At 43.2% G+C, this 15491-nt stretch overlaps 1 protein-coding gene across 1 annotated transcript; it reads left to right on the forward strand.

Annotated features, from left to right (window-relative positions):
* Positions 1-5965: 5965 nt before the first annotated feature.
* On the forward strand, positions 5966-7190 carry LOC142312871 (uncharacterized). The gene is made up of 2 exons (XM_075351856.1): positions 5966-6427; positions 6603-7190. The coding sequence occupies exons 1-2, from the start codon at positions 5990-5992 to the stop codon at positions 7188-7190; spliced, it is 1026 nt and encodes a 341-aa protein (XP_075207971.1). The 5' UTR covers positions 5966-5989.
* The last annotated feature ends 8301 nt before the right edge of the window (positions 7191-15491 follow it).

Consider the following 15491-nt stretch of genomic DNA (forward strand, 5'->3'; position numbering starts at 1 on the left):
AACTTGCCGGTTCTGCGCAGGCGCACTACAATACTTTGATCTTCCCTGCTCAGGGCAGATCAAAGTGCACCTGCTCAGGACCTGAATGCCGGCGAGTGTGGATGACGTCAGACGCGTCATGCACCGCGGCTTCAGAAGAAGGAGGACGACGATGGCCGAAAGAGGTGGCGCCGGCACCGGAGAACGGAGACGCCTCCGTGACCCTATTCCACTGCAGCGCGACCGTTAGGTAAGTTTTATATAAAGTGATTTTTATATTCTCACAGCGGCCTGGGCTCTTATATACAGCATGTTAGAATGCTGTATATAAGAGCCCTGTGGTGGTGGCCGCAGCTTATAGCCAAAAAAAAAGTGGTGACAGGTTCCCTTTAAGTAACCCCACAGAGATGGATTTCAGATTCTTCACAGACCAGACCAACAATTTTAAAAAGGCCCTTACAGAGCCCTATATAGCCTGTATTCCCAGTTTAGTCACAGAGTCAAGATAGGTAAAGTTGCCCCACAGAGGAATAATTTTAAAAAGGCCCATATGGAGTCCGTTCACAGCTCGGGCTCGATGGGGAATTTCAACCCCAAACAGCTGAGTCTCAGAACAGCCTACTGTTGTTTTTCTCTGGCTGTGCTGAGCTGAACTTTGTTGTGCTGTGCTTTGTTGTGCAGTATTATGTCCTGGATGCTGTGCTGCAGAAGGCACGGTTGCTGTGTGCTCACTTTTTCAAATTAAAATGACGGCCCACTGCATGTGTTGCAAGAACCGTACCTCCCTGCTGTTTTAACACCCTATGGGAGTGGGGAATTGATGGTACGGTACTGTGCTGTCTACCTGAAAGGATTTTTAATGTCGAGACTACTACATAGGTCTCAAAGTTTCTTGCCTGTACTGGCAGGGGTATGGGAGTGTGCCGCCCCTGCAGCGGTCAAACCGCTCAGACCCGGGGTCTGCTGTGGCTCGAGGGTCTCCGGACCCAAGGGCTCGCGGCCACTTCAAATGGAAAGGGGGGGTATTTACAGAGGATTTAGAGTTCGTGACGCCACCCATGGTTTGTGGTAAGGGGAGTACCGCCACTGCCGATGGGAGTACCTGGGGGAAGATGGAGTGGGGCAGCCAGATGACGTTCCCTCCACGGGTAGGGTAGGCCCCGAGACTCTAGATGGTGGAGGTGCAGGGGAGCGCAGCGCTGGTTGGAAGCAGGGGGAGGACCACGTACTCACTCAGGCAGTGTTGGTGGTGATGCAACCGCAAAGCAGACTCTGACACAAAGGTAAACCAAGTCTCTGGGTGCCGCTGCCTCTCTGGGGCAGCTCGTCCGGGAGTCCACTCACTTTGGTGTTGCGGGTGGTCGGTGCCTCCATGCACCAGTGTTAGATGTTCTGTGTGACCCCTCGGCCTGAAGCTTTCAGGGTCCCGCTACCCACTATTAGGTAGGGAAGCTGTGCTCTCGATGGCTGACACTTGGGATTTCAGTGGGCTGCATGGGTTGGAAAGCCCTCGTTGTGTTGATGCCTTTGATATCTGAGCTCTTGGGGACAGTTCATAGAGATACTATCCTCCACAGGTTAATTATCAGTTTGCGTGAAGCTACTCCCTTATCTAGGATCCAGTACCCCACCAGTTACTAGGTACTCCGGTGCCAATTGTTCTCCAAAACTAAGTTTGGCTCCTTTTTCTTTCTCCTTTGTTCTCCTTTCTCTTTGGCTCCTTTCTATACCCTGCGACCGGGTCTCCGACTCCTCCGGTCCCAGACCACCGTCCGCGACAGCCTACGTCTCCCAGGGAGCTCCAACTCCACCTAGATCCTCACTCTGAGGGCTACTGAGGGCTACCACTCTTCTGACCTAAGTCCCTCCCACCAGTCTGTCTGACCCCTAGGCAGGTGGTCCTATTCCAGCTAGACCACCCACTGTTCTGTCTCACAGGTTGTGGTATAAGGTGACTATGTGCCGCCCCCGTGACAGCCGACGGGCTGCTGGGATCTGGATCCACAGTGGCTCGAGGAGTCTCCGGACCCGAGGCGTGGCCGCGGGGCCTCTCGAAATAAAAAGGGGGATTTTGTTGGATATGGTGGATTGGATATTGTTTGTAACGCCACCCACGGTGTGTGGTAAGGCAGGATACCACCGCTGCTGCATTTGGAGAGGGAGCGCCCGGGAGCGATGGGCTGGCAGCTTAAGGTGTTAACTCCTCCGTGGGCAGGGGGGAAGGTGTCCCGGGGCTCGGTGATAGGAGAGTCTGGGGACCCGTTGGGGCAAAGGGCACAACGTACTCTCACAGTCCAGATACGCTGACACAGACACCGGGTAAACCAAAGTCCTGGAATGTCCTACTGCTGTTGTTAGAGCACGCTGGGTCCGTGCCCTTTTGGCATTGCTGGTTGGTCTGAAGCCTTGTCCCTTGGCACAGTGTTTAACTCTTTGTGGATCCTTTTTGCCTATGACTACTCGGGTCCTGCTCACCTGCGTGGCTACCAGGGTGAGCTTGCTCTAAGGTTTCATGCTTGGGATTTTCTGGACGGTTTTGGGAAGTCCTATCCCCCCTCTTTGCGCTGGTACCCCGATTCTGGAGCGGGTGGAGAACTGCTCGTGAAGACTCAGTCCTCGTCGGGTGAATTACTGGGCTGCGTGAAGCTACTTCCCAGCCTAGGGTCCGCGTACTCCGTCATGCCCTGGACCCTGCCTGGCTGTAGCACAAGAACGCCGAACTGCCCTCCTTGGCAGTACCGTGTCCCTTGCCACTACCCCCTGCGACCGGGGTTCCAAGCTCCTTCTGGCCAGTCCAACGTCTGGCACCTGAGACGGGTGCAGGAGCCCAGCTCCGCAGTGTGACCTGTCACTGTCACTGCTGAACTTCAACTCTCTACTCACTAACTCTTCTGGCCCTCCTTCTACCATCCCTCTATCTGGGTGGCCCTATTCCCCTCAGGCTGTCCAATGGGTGTTTGGTGGGTGTGGTGCAGAGTGTTCCCTAGGATTTGTATATACCTGTTGTTAGCAACACCAAATGGACAGAACCCATAACCAAGGAGGAGCGGGTACCATGCAGAAGGGCAGATTGCATGGCACCCTGTGACGACCTGATAGGCCAGGGCGTCACAACTAGGATTTGAATGCTGATGGAGCAACACCAAAAGTCAGGATCGCAGAACCATGGGGGGTCAAGTCCTGCACTAAAGACTAGAGAGTGCAGTACCCTGTGACACCCTGACTAGTTCAGGGGCGTCACAGGAGCACCAACCCCACACCTGTCTCTCATGCACCTCTTTATCTTTTCTGTCAATAGCCTAGGAAGCTAATGGCTATGCCAAAACATTGGTACTGGAGTGTAAAACGGATTTTTGCTCTTTTGGAAGCTATTCAACCCCATTGAAGGGGTTTTCTGTGCCTTGCATTTAGCCTCCCATTGAATCCAGTGGGGTTCGGAAAGGTTCGATAAAGTTTTTGCAAACATTCCCTATATTCGGTTCCGTGAACCGAATCTCTGGGGGTTTGCTCATCTCTAGATGGAATGTTCTCTGCAAGAGAACGCAGCAGTCTATTCCCACTATCAGGGTTTGGGGCTCTGCGGTTATTCGCTCTGTTCTCATAGAGAACACTGGATTCTCCATAAATTGACATGCTGCGTGTCAGCTTTGAAAGCTGTGCCGCATGTCAGTTTACGCTGTGGAAAAAAGGACAGTGATCATGAGATTTCTATAAAGCCCATCCATTGTGCTTGTGTGACGCCCTGGACTAGCCAGGTAGTCACAGGTAGGCCCTTGCACAAACACCCGTCCCCTAACAAGGTAACAGCAGCCAACCTAAAAATCCTGAGTCACCCCTCTCAGGTCTTGACGTTCACACCAGGGGGCGGAGCCAAGCAGTTGGCCACACCCACCGAGGAGTTCGGATAGCCTGAGGCGGGAAAAACACAAACAGATCAGTTTTGGAAGTGAGAGAGTAGTAGTAAAGAGTAAACGTCTGTCAGGGGTCTGGGTCGTAGCCCAGATACCCTGTGGCCAGGAGGCAGATGGTGGTTGCCGCCTGCAGGAGTCGGGAAGACAGCTGGTGGAACCGTAAGGGCCCGGGGCAGAGTAGTGGCCCGCCGGTACCGAACCGGGGAACCAACTGGAAACCGGAGCACCAGGAGGGGTACTCAGACCCAGAACGAGGTCCAGAAGCCACTGGACCATGTTGAATTTACTGATTGAGGTCTGGACATTAGGTCCTTTCCCGTCCCAAGACCCGAAAGATGGCAACAGCCCACCGAGGGGGATAGAAAGCCACCGCACAGGCAAAGAGATCCCACGGGCCAGCGCCTTCGGGCAAACTGGTTCCCCGACACACATAAAGCCGGGGAGCGGACTACCGTCACTGAAGCGTAGGCAGTCAAATTCTACAAAACGAGGTGCAGGAGAAAGGCGGGAACCACCGAACCGGGTGGGGGACCAAGCGCAGCTGGCTGCGTGCACCAACCACCATCCTTTTGGTTTACCAGAGACTCCGGTGTATCTGTCATAGTGAGTACAACAGGGCCCTTGGGCCGCGCACCGCACCAACACACCCGCACCTCGCGGGCCCCGGGACCATCACCCCCTGCCCATGGAGGGGTCAACACCAGGCTGCACAACACCGCGGGAGCCTAGTTAACGGCAGCGGTGGTGTCCACATTCACCACAACCCGTGGGCGGCGTCACGAACTTACATCCCTAAACACCACGGCCCTGGCCGTGAACATTCCCACTGAAGATCACCCTCCTTCACGTAGCGCCAGCTCCCCTTCAGAGTGACGTGACCCCCGGGTGCCGGAGGCGCTCGAGCCACTCACCGAACGAACCCGGACCCGAGCGGCTCTGCTGCGGACGAGCGCGGGGCGGTATACTTGTACTGTACAACAGTGTTTTTGGACACAGCAAAAATGTGCTGCGTCCAAAACACTGCAAACACTGATCGGATAAATGGAAGACACTTTCTCTTAGTTAAGAAGGTTCTTTCAGTATTCTAAGAGAAAGCAGCCAAAAACAGACAGGATTAGTTATGAGAGAGTTTTCCCAGAATAACCCTGGAGTCCCACATTGACTTTTATTATAGTCAGACACAGGAGTCGCACTTATTTGAGCATCCAAGCACTTTTTAGGCGATCCAAGCATTATAGTGGCCGCTTATCACTGGTCAGGATACTATAATGTGTCCTTTCCTGTGTTCTCTCCTGACAGGACTGACAGTCGCTCCTCTTAAGGCTACTTTACACACTGCGATATCGGGCGCGATGTCGCCGTATGTGCGGCACGCCCTGTTCGTTAGCGCGATGTGTGTTCATCGCTGTGTGTCCATGTTTTTGTCGTGTGCTTACGGTCACATGTCACAATCTCTGTTATAGTCACCTTTCAAGCTATCTCGTGTCCCGATGTAATGAGGAACAATATTATCGTTGTGTAGCTGTCTCACCGCATGGATTTCCAAGTGTCATGGCGATATGGGCGTTGGTTCCCCACACAAAGTGCATCTTGATGTAGTAGAATTGTAAACTCGCTACACCCCTGCTTGCCTCGACTCATTTGTTTAATCAGCGCTATAGATTTTCATTGGTTGTTGGTAGTATAAATGTGCGCAGATGCGTGTTCATTCTTGCAGCTGTTGTCTACCCATTTGCGTTTGTCCTCGCACAACTTATTTTGGAAAACAACTGTCATCTGGACGCAACTGTCATCTGGACTTGCTTTTCTTTGCTTCAAGGTATGTGTTATCGGTTTTTTTTTAATTATTTTTTTAATGTATTTTTTAAACTCATTGTTTGTACTGATTTTGCTCCAATTTAATGTTAGCCAGACGTGTATGTGCTATAGTATTTGCTGTATATAATTTTTTAGTTTTTTTCTTTGTTTAATTTGGTCAAAATCATAGTTTGTACTGAATTTGCTCCAATTTAATGTTTGCCTGACGTGTATGTGCAATTTTTTTTTTTTTTTTTTTTTTAAATTTTTTTTTATTCTTATTTAAATCAGTGCTTGTACTGATGTATCTCCAATTTACTGTTTTACAGATGTGTACTAATAAGGAGGAATTCCTACGTGAATTCATTGAGGTGTACCAGACGCAAACACCCTTATGGAAAATTAAATCCCCCGAGTACAGCAATAGGCAACTTAAAAAGGATGCGTACCTTAAAATGATTGCAATATATGACAAATACCATCCTAATCAAAAAGGTACCGAGGATCTGGTTAAAAGAAAAATACAGGCAATACGCACAGTTTATAAGAAAGAACTGAACAAAATAGAGGAATCCAAGCGTTCTGGTGCTGGCACTGGTGATGTCTACGTCCCAACGCTGTGGTATTTTGATTTATTAAATTTCACAAGGGACCAGGAGCTTCACAGGCCATCAACCAGTAGCCTCAATATTGGTGGTGATATTCCCCCTGATGCGAACAATGAAGTGACTATATCTGAGGTATAATTTTTAAAATTGTCCTAATTGGTTTTAAAAATTGTTTTTGGTATTTTTTATTGATGATGAAATGAATATTTGTCTACTTTCCAATATATATGTAAAAGTGTACAAATTTTGTTTAGAAAAATAGATTTGAATGACAATTTTATTTATTCATGTTAATTTTGTATTGCAGGAGCCAACAACAAGTCAGCAATCAACATCTGAACAACTAATGGAAACTCCTGCTAGCCAATTAACCAATGTTGATTTGGTTGAGGCAGGCCCATCCAATGTGTCCTACACACAAAGTTGGCAAAGGAGAAAAAAAACCATCCCTCCAAACACTACTACAGCTGTAACAAAACTGATGGGAGTGGCACAAAACATCCTAGACCAGCACAACAGACCACCCCTTTCTGGTATTGCTATGTTTGTGGATGATGAAATGCGTGAACTGACCCCAGATCAAAAATACATAGCCCAATGTTTAATCCAGGATGTCTTACGTTTGGCAAGAGCAAAAAAACTAACAGACTCATCCTATGTTGCCATTGGCGAGGTTTCTCATCCTGTTGAACCTGTTGAACCTGTTGAACCTGTTGAACCTGTTGAACCTGTTGAACCTGTTGACCCTGTTGAACCTGTTGATCCTGTTGCTCCTGTTGATGCCCCTGAAATTCCTCAAGCTGCAGCAGAGCCATCAAGACAAGCACTTCGAAAGGGTGGTGTGCGTGGCCGTAGGTCACGCATGAGTTTGGTAAACAAACGCAAAAAGAAGTAGTTGTATTGTTTTTTTATATTATTTTCGTATGTTTTTGGTGATTATTGTATTCCTTCTGTTGCCTGATATTTCGTGCATATTTGTGAAAATAACAAATGTGTAACCATTCCACAGATAATAAACCTGCCATATGAAATAATGTGTTTTTCGAATCAATTAGGCACAATTTTTGTGAAAATGGTTTAAAACTTTTATTTTAATTTAGATTTATTTATTAACTTGTCTAATTTTTTTTGCAATTTTAAAAAATATTTTTCTGGTAAAATCTTAGTTTACAAACAATTAGACATACATGGTTAACATAGAAATCTACAAAACAAACATCATTTATTTATTACGTTGATTAATATATTTAAGGATTAGGGCATCATGCGCCGCAGAGGCTTCTTTGAGTCGGTTCGCAGACACATAAACATCATATAGTGTGACTATTTCTGTAAAAAAAACAGTTATTGTTATATATTTTAGCGTTTGGTTATAAAAATTAAATTAAACAATGAAAAATTGAAACATTTACCATTATGTTGTACACTCATGAAACTTACCAATACTGACAACTTGTTTTTCACGTTCATCTCCTGATGATGCGCTCATGTCCCAACCTGATCCTCTACCACCTAATTGAAACATAAGGTAATTTTGTTAGAGTATTAGCCATGTAGCTAAAGATTTTCCACTGTACTAACTTTGGAAAACCACATCAGTACCATTGTCCTCCATATTCTCTTCAGACGTTACATCAGCATCACCATGTCCTGATGATGGTGACAGAACATCATAATCAAGGCTGTCTGCTTCCTCATTTAAAATGGGTAGGCTATTTTCAGGGTTGGAATCCATGCTTGCAGACAGCTGCTGGACTACATTTTCATCAGTATTGTTGGTGGGCTGCCTTGACTCATTATTCAATGAGTTTACATCTGTTAACATTAAATAAAAACACTTTTCATTAAACCCAAACAACAACATATAATGTGATTTTTTGATCTAACAAATCACTGCAGACCGTTAATGATTTTAAAAACTGTTATGTTTTTATATTATTAATCAAAAATATAGATAATGTATGTATGTAAAAATTATCTTACCAGCTATCAATACCAGGCTACTTCGAATTTCTTCGATTCTCTCCTTATCCCTGTACTTTAAATCAGCCCATTTCTTCAGTACCTGCGTTGATGTGCGTCTGATATGAAATTTACGGAACAGGCCCCTGCATATTTTTTTCACAACACTCCTTTTATGTCCCATAGGACGTGGATATGTCTTTGCACATATATAGTCCAGTGCATCCATCCTTTTCACCAAGTATTGGACCTCCCCTTGGCCCCAGACCTTTGAACGTTTGTTGGTTGCCATTTTCCCTTTCAGTTTCGCTTTAGATCAGCAGGTACACAGTGTGGCGTGTCACATGGTCATTTAGACGTTTGTACGTCATGACGTTTCTTTATTTATATGTGAACAAACTGAACATTGTATGTCGCCGTAATGTACATTAGTAATACTTATGTGCTCATTTTTTTATGCGCAAATGGTTTTTTTTGTTTTTATCACTTTGTTTTTTGTGTTTATTAAAGAATTATCTTTGAATTATATTTTAGTTATGGAAAAGTGCCTTTTTTTTTAAAAATCATAATGTTTTATGTCATGTTTAAAACATACATATTAGTAAATTTAAATAATCAATCGAGAAAAATGATTGACAGAATGCTTGTACTGCTTAATTGTTTAGTTATCTTTTTTTGATAATTTGTAAATGAAAAATTTTGCCCAAATAAATATTTTGTTTACAATCATACATTATTTTGTAATGATTAAACATGTTATCACAATAAACTTCAAAAAACTATATTCACAATGTTGTATTAAGTTACATCAAACAATTTACTTTAATAACACAATAAACATTTTTCAACTCAAAATCAGAATCTTTCCACACTTAAGGCAATTTTAGTTAAAAAAAAAAAAAAAAAAACCAAAAAAAAATTATGACTTACATTATTTAAACACAACCATGCAATCTCATGTTTAAAGAGCACCTAAACTCATGAATTAATTATAAACATGCTGCCATGACACAGCCCCTGGGCCATTAAAAAAATTACAATAATTAGCTCTGTTTTCCATTGCATCCATCATACTACGTGACAGGGGTGGCTGTGGCAAAAGATTATCCAGTGGGTTACCTTGCTGACGCCATGCCCCCAGCTCAACAACACCATTACTTGGATTTTCTACATCAACAAAGCCAGGTGGAACATATTCAAGACCATCTCTTTTTCTGAGAAAATTATGCAAATAACAGCATGCAAGCACAACATTGTCAATGGATTCAAGTTTTAAGTTGATTGGCATGGAAAAGATACGAAATCTACTGCTTAAGATGCCAAAAGCATTCTCGACAACTCTTCTAGCTCTGCATAGACGATAATTAAAAATGCGTCTTTCAACATTCAAGCCTGTAAGTGGATATGGCCGTAACAAATTACGTAGTAATGGAAAGGCCTCGTCCGCCAAAAAAACAAAATTTAAATTTCCAATGGTATTTTGGTTTGTGGGTAATTGGAGTTGATTTTGTTTGAGCCGTAATGCAAACTCCGTATGTTCAAATACCCCACCATCAGAAACTCGGCCATTCATGCCGATATCAATGTACAGAAAATCATAAGTTGCGTTGACAACCGCCATAAGGATAATGCTGTGGTAGCCCTTGTAGTTGTAATAATATGAGCCAGAATTATGTGGCTGCATTATCCTTATGTGTTTGCCGTCAATAGCGCCACCACAATTAGGGAATTGCCATAATAGGTTGAATGTATTAGCAATTTTGTCCCAATCAGTAGGACTATTTGGCAAATGCATGTAGTCATGTAAAGCATGTGCTATTGCCAAACATGTCTCTGGAATTAATGAGCTAAGTAGAGAGCGGGACATTGCTGATGAATACTGAAGGTCAGTCAAACTGCGTCCTGTAGCCAAGAATCGAAGAGTCACCCCCAAACGCTCGTCTACAGGTACTGCCTGACGCATTACTGTATTATTGCGCTGGATATAAGGGCGGACTTTCTCTAAAAGGTATGAGAACGAGCTTTCAGACATGCGTAAGTAGTTTCGAAAGTCATGTGGGTTATGCTCTTGTAGGTCTCTTACAAGGTGCATGTGAGTATAGCGTTGTCTCTCTAGTAGCCATTTGCGTGCCCAAATTCTTCTTTTTCTTGTTCGGCATCGCATGTCATGATCCTCGGCAAGTGCAAGGGCTCCTCCGGCTACAAGCATGGCAGCTATTACGGCATTTTCCGGCTCACTACGCATATTTAGCCTGTATAACAGAGAATAATATAGTATTTGTTGTGGTATTTTCTAATAAAAACTTTTTGGGATAATAATAGCAAAATTTTATTTGGATCGCACAATAAAACCCCTTAACAAATATGATTATTATTCTTATTGGTCACAGTAATGTTTGACGTCTTTTAACCGTTACACTTTGGATGCCAGCAATCTTGATTAACATACAATTATGGATAATATAATATATCTAACTGTAATGTATTAAAGAAACACAAATACAGTCATGATATTGGCTAGTTAATAAATTAAGATAAACCCCATTTAATTCTACAACAATATTTAAATGTTATAATACAAAGGAAGACATAAATCCTATAAAAAAGGCCAAATATACAACAATTATAGTAAGAAAAAAAAATATATAATTAAAAAAAAAAAAACTCACATGCGAAGTTTATCTCACAGACGAATGACGCCTAACTAAACGCCGGACACGGAGGCAGCAGGACACGTCCAAAACCGACGAAATGAACCTAGGAAATGAACCCACCAAATGGATAAACGCTAAAAGGATGTTAGCGTATTACATATATTATGGTCCAATCATGGAGCAGATGCGTTAGCAAATAGGAAACAAGTAGGCGTATTGAACATTTAAACCACCATACACGCCCGTATCGATGATGACGCAAGAGGCAACAATTTTTAAAGTCGCTTTAGTAGTGTCACACGTAACGTTAAGTATGTTGAAAGGAACGAGCAACGATAGTTACAAAGAAATTACAACGATTTTTGGGAATTAGGACCCGTGTAGCCGATTAGCGATAAATCACGCTTTTGCGACGATTTTACATCGCTGAACGCTGTTACACAAAGCTATATCGCTAACGATTGCGGAAGTGCGTCACCAAAACCGTGACCCCAACGACAAAATTCCGGCGATATCGCAGTGTGTAAAGCCCGCTTTACTCTCTTACCTCACGTCTCTGGCTCCTCCAACTTCTTGTTTCACTCCCTTTGACCCTTCACTCGGTTAATGGGAGATGGAGTTTTTTTCCACATGCAGGTTTACTTAACCCTTTAAGAATCTGGCTATTTTTTTTTTCTATTTTGAAATTTTCTTTTTTTTCCTCTTGATTGAAGAACTATAACTTCATATAATCTTCAAAGTCGTATAAGGTATTGTGTTTTAGAGGACACATTTGTAGTAGTTATGAATGTAACAGAAAAGGTGGGAGAGCCAGCACTACTTGAATGGCAGGCAACAAATAAAAAGTGTGAATTCACAAATTATTCCAACTGTACTATAATACAAAATGAGATTTCTAGCAAATAATTAATCAATTTCTTGAGCCACCCCTGCCACGTCACGGCAAATCTCAATAGGGGTTCTTGCTCTATATTTATTCTTCCATTGTGCCTTGCGGCCTCCTAAATACTTTAAAAGCAGAACCATGTAAAAGCAACAATATACCTGTGACATTTCAGAATCACTTCCATGTTGCAAAGACTGTCAGCTGCGAATAAAGGCAGCCCAGGTCCCAGCATGTGCAGCAGATGCCACACACACCAGGACAATGTCAAAACTGGCCCTCACAGTGCCAGGCCCTCACAGTGCCAGACCAGCAGCCATGAATGAAGGCGGAGCAGGCCCAAGTAAATGCCGTGAAGTGGCAGGGGTGGCTCAAATAATTAATAAATTGTTTGCTAAAAATCTCATTTTGTATTATAGTACAGTTGGAATGAATTTGTGAATTTACACTTTTTATTTGTTGCATGCCATTCTTAAGCAGTGCTGGCTAACCCCCCCGCCCCCCCTCCCCCCCCCCTACACACATTTTAGTTATGAATGTAGTTCCATGAATAAAGCTCTTCCAGCCCCTCAAATATATTCTCAGTAGAAAAAAGGTTACGAGGTTTGTTGGGTGCTGCTGGTGATCAGGAGCTAGGGGTGTGTTAATAGTAACTGCTTTATTTTGCACAAAGGGTTTCAAGGACATCTGTCTTCTTCATCAGGTGCTAGTATAATGTCCATACAAGGACCTTTGTATATTTTATAGTGCTGTTTTAATATGAATAAAAACACCAAGAAAAACTGATTCATCATATAATGTATTTATACAAATGCATCCCATATAAATTGTTTAGTGGTTAAGGGATTATTTTTGTATCCATATGTATCTAAATATATAGACAAATACTGGGTGAAACTCTATAAATAAACTTACATATTTTCTTAAATTTTCCATATTACGAGAGAATAATGAAAATATGCATGCATAATTAAATATTAAATTATATGGGATATATTTGTATGAATGTATTATACGATCACGTTTTTCTTGGTGTTTTTATAATTAATAGTGTTTTATGATTAATTAAATGTTGTAGTCAATTGTTCTAATTGTTTTAATTATTTTAATTAATGATGATGTGTTGGACTATTATAAAAAGGTTTTTGTATGGACATTATAATATAACCTGATGAAGGGGGCAGATGGCCTTGAAACGCGTTGTGCAAAATAAAGCTATTAGAATTACTACACCTCCTGGCTCCTGACAATCCTCGTAACCTCTTTTTCCTACTGAGCACTTTCATTCCCCAGCCCTTGTGCCGAGGTAGAGGTTGGAGCTGTGGCAGGTTCTTTAGATGCCGCAATCATCACTACAGGGCGGATACCCCACAGCTGAGGTCCGATAGCACTCCAGCGGTAATTGCCAGGCTTCCACGGCTGTAAAATCCTCCGGCCACTGTTTACTTCTACGTCTATTACCATGGTTGTACAAGGGTGTACAACTCCTTTTGGTGAGTTAGGTCTTATTGATCTTGCCTACAAATTTCTTTGCGGTCTCACACAGGAGCGCTCCTGTTTTGTTTTGTTTTGTTTTTTTCTTTTTTCCTTTTTCTTTGCACCGCCCCTCAATATGGTGACATTGCTTCTTCCTTTGCTTATACTTTCCCAGTAGATCCAGTGTATGATATGTGATATCTGTAGGAGTTCTGAATGACACCATTCATTTTACCTTATAATGTACATAAAGGGAAAAAGGCATGTGGGGAGAAATGATGAAAAGAAAGAAATTCCAACGCATTGTTTTAGGTTTTGTAATGAAAAATAAAAAAATAATCTGCCAAAGTTAGTCAGGTCCGAATGATTATGTTAATAGCAAACAGAAGTGTTGTCTGTCTATATTAGTGTGTCTGGTAAAATATATAATTTTATTCTCCATATCACACTGAGCTGATAACACTTGCAGCAATGTTAAATAATTAGACAGTGTTCCTCTGCGAGGTGACATGAGAAAAAAAAAATGCGGCATGATGCGTTTGACATTGTATATGGAATCACACTCACCCATACAAGTCGATGGGTGCATGTGAAACATCGGTCTGCACTCGGATCACATTTGAGAGCAATGCTAAGTATGCTGAGTCAGGCAATGGAGAAGATGGAGAGATCACTCTCTACCTATTATTCGCACTTTTGATCCGATCACAGGATTGTGTCACAGTTGCATGATACTCTGATCACGCTCGCAGCAGAGTTTGGACCAAGTATAATTAGCATATCTCATCTGATTCCATATGCTAATGAGTGAGGCCTTACAGAACATTTCTGGAGAGTTGGCAGGTATAATATTGCTTTTTTTTTTTTTTTTTTTTAATGAGGTTTTCCTGGGTTTTATTTATTTTTTATTTTATGGAGCAGGGATTGATTATGCAGTACTTTGTGTTTAAATATCCTCATTCTCCAGCACCACCACTACAATAATCCTATCTGGCCAGTGTTAACTTTCCAGCAGAGACCATGTCCCACAGAATTGAACACAATGATCCACACGACAAAACTAGAGGTTGCGCGATCCTGATCTGCAAAGATCGGAAAATGTTAAAATCATATAAACTTGTATCGGACATCCAATCATTTACCGCAAATTCTGCGATCTTGCCAAGGATTGGTATATTATCGGCTGGCAAAAACCATGCTCTCCCTGCCAATCATAGCCATGTCAATTATTGACATGAATGTGATTGGCCACTGTAGTAAAAAAAAAAAAAAAAGTTAAAGCAGTACATACTTACCAAGTCTCCTGCAGCGCTACTTTCGGGTCTGATAATTATCACTAATGCATATTCACTGCTTTCCCCGTTCACCGGCATCTCTGGCTACTGTCAGACTTAAGGCCCCATTACACGCAACAACATCGCTAACGAGATGTCGTTGGGGTAACGGAATTTGTGACGCACATCCGGCCTTGTTAGCGACGTCGTTGCGTGTGACACGTACGAGTGAGCGCTAACGATACAAAATACTCACCACATCGTTGATTGTTGATACGTTGTCCATTTCCCAAATATCGTTGCTGGTGCTGGACGCAGGTTGTTCATCATTCCTGAGGCAGCACACATCACTACGTGTGACACCGCAGGAACGACTAACACCGTACCTGCATCCTCCAACGAGGTGGGCGTGACTTTCATGTGGCTGCTTTCCGCTCCTCCGCTTCGATTGGACGCCCGCCGTGTGACGTCACTGTGACTCCGCACGAACCCCGCCCTTAGAAAAGAGGCTGTTCGCCGACCACAGCGACGTCGCTATGAAGGTAAGTATATGTGACGGGAACTAGCGATTTTGTACGCCACGGGCAGCGATTTGACCGTGACGCACAAACGACGGGGGCGGGTGCTTTCAAGAGAGACATCGCTAGCGATGTCGCTGCGTGTAAAGCCCCCTTTTAGCGTCTGTAATTGGTTGGAATCACAAACGCTATCTGTGTCCTTCTACTGGTGATAAATAAATATCGGCGTAGGGTCCCTCTTATATTGATACAAACACAGATGAAGCCACTGCTACAAGCTGCAGCCCCCAGTCATGCACTTATCTTGACTGTGTATCAAAATAAGAGGAAACACATGAGGCTTTTTATTTTTCTAAAAATAAATAATTTTTAAAAAATAGCATGCAGTCCCCCCTCTAATTTTCATAACTAGCCATAATACAGCCTGAC

Source organism: Anomaloglossus baeobatrachus, chromosome 5 (assembly GCF_048569485.1).
Source record: "Anomaloglossus baeobatrachus isolate aAnoBae1 chromosome 5, aAnoBae1.hap1, whole genome shotgun sequence".
NCBI lineage: Eukaryota > Metazoa > Chordata > Amphibia > Anura > Aromobatidae > Anomaloglossus > Anomaloglossus baeobatrachus.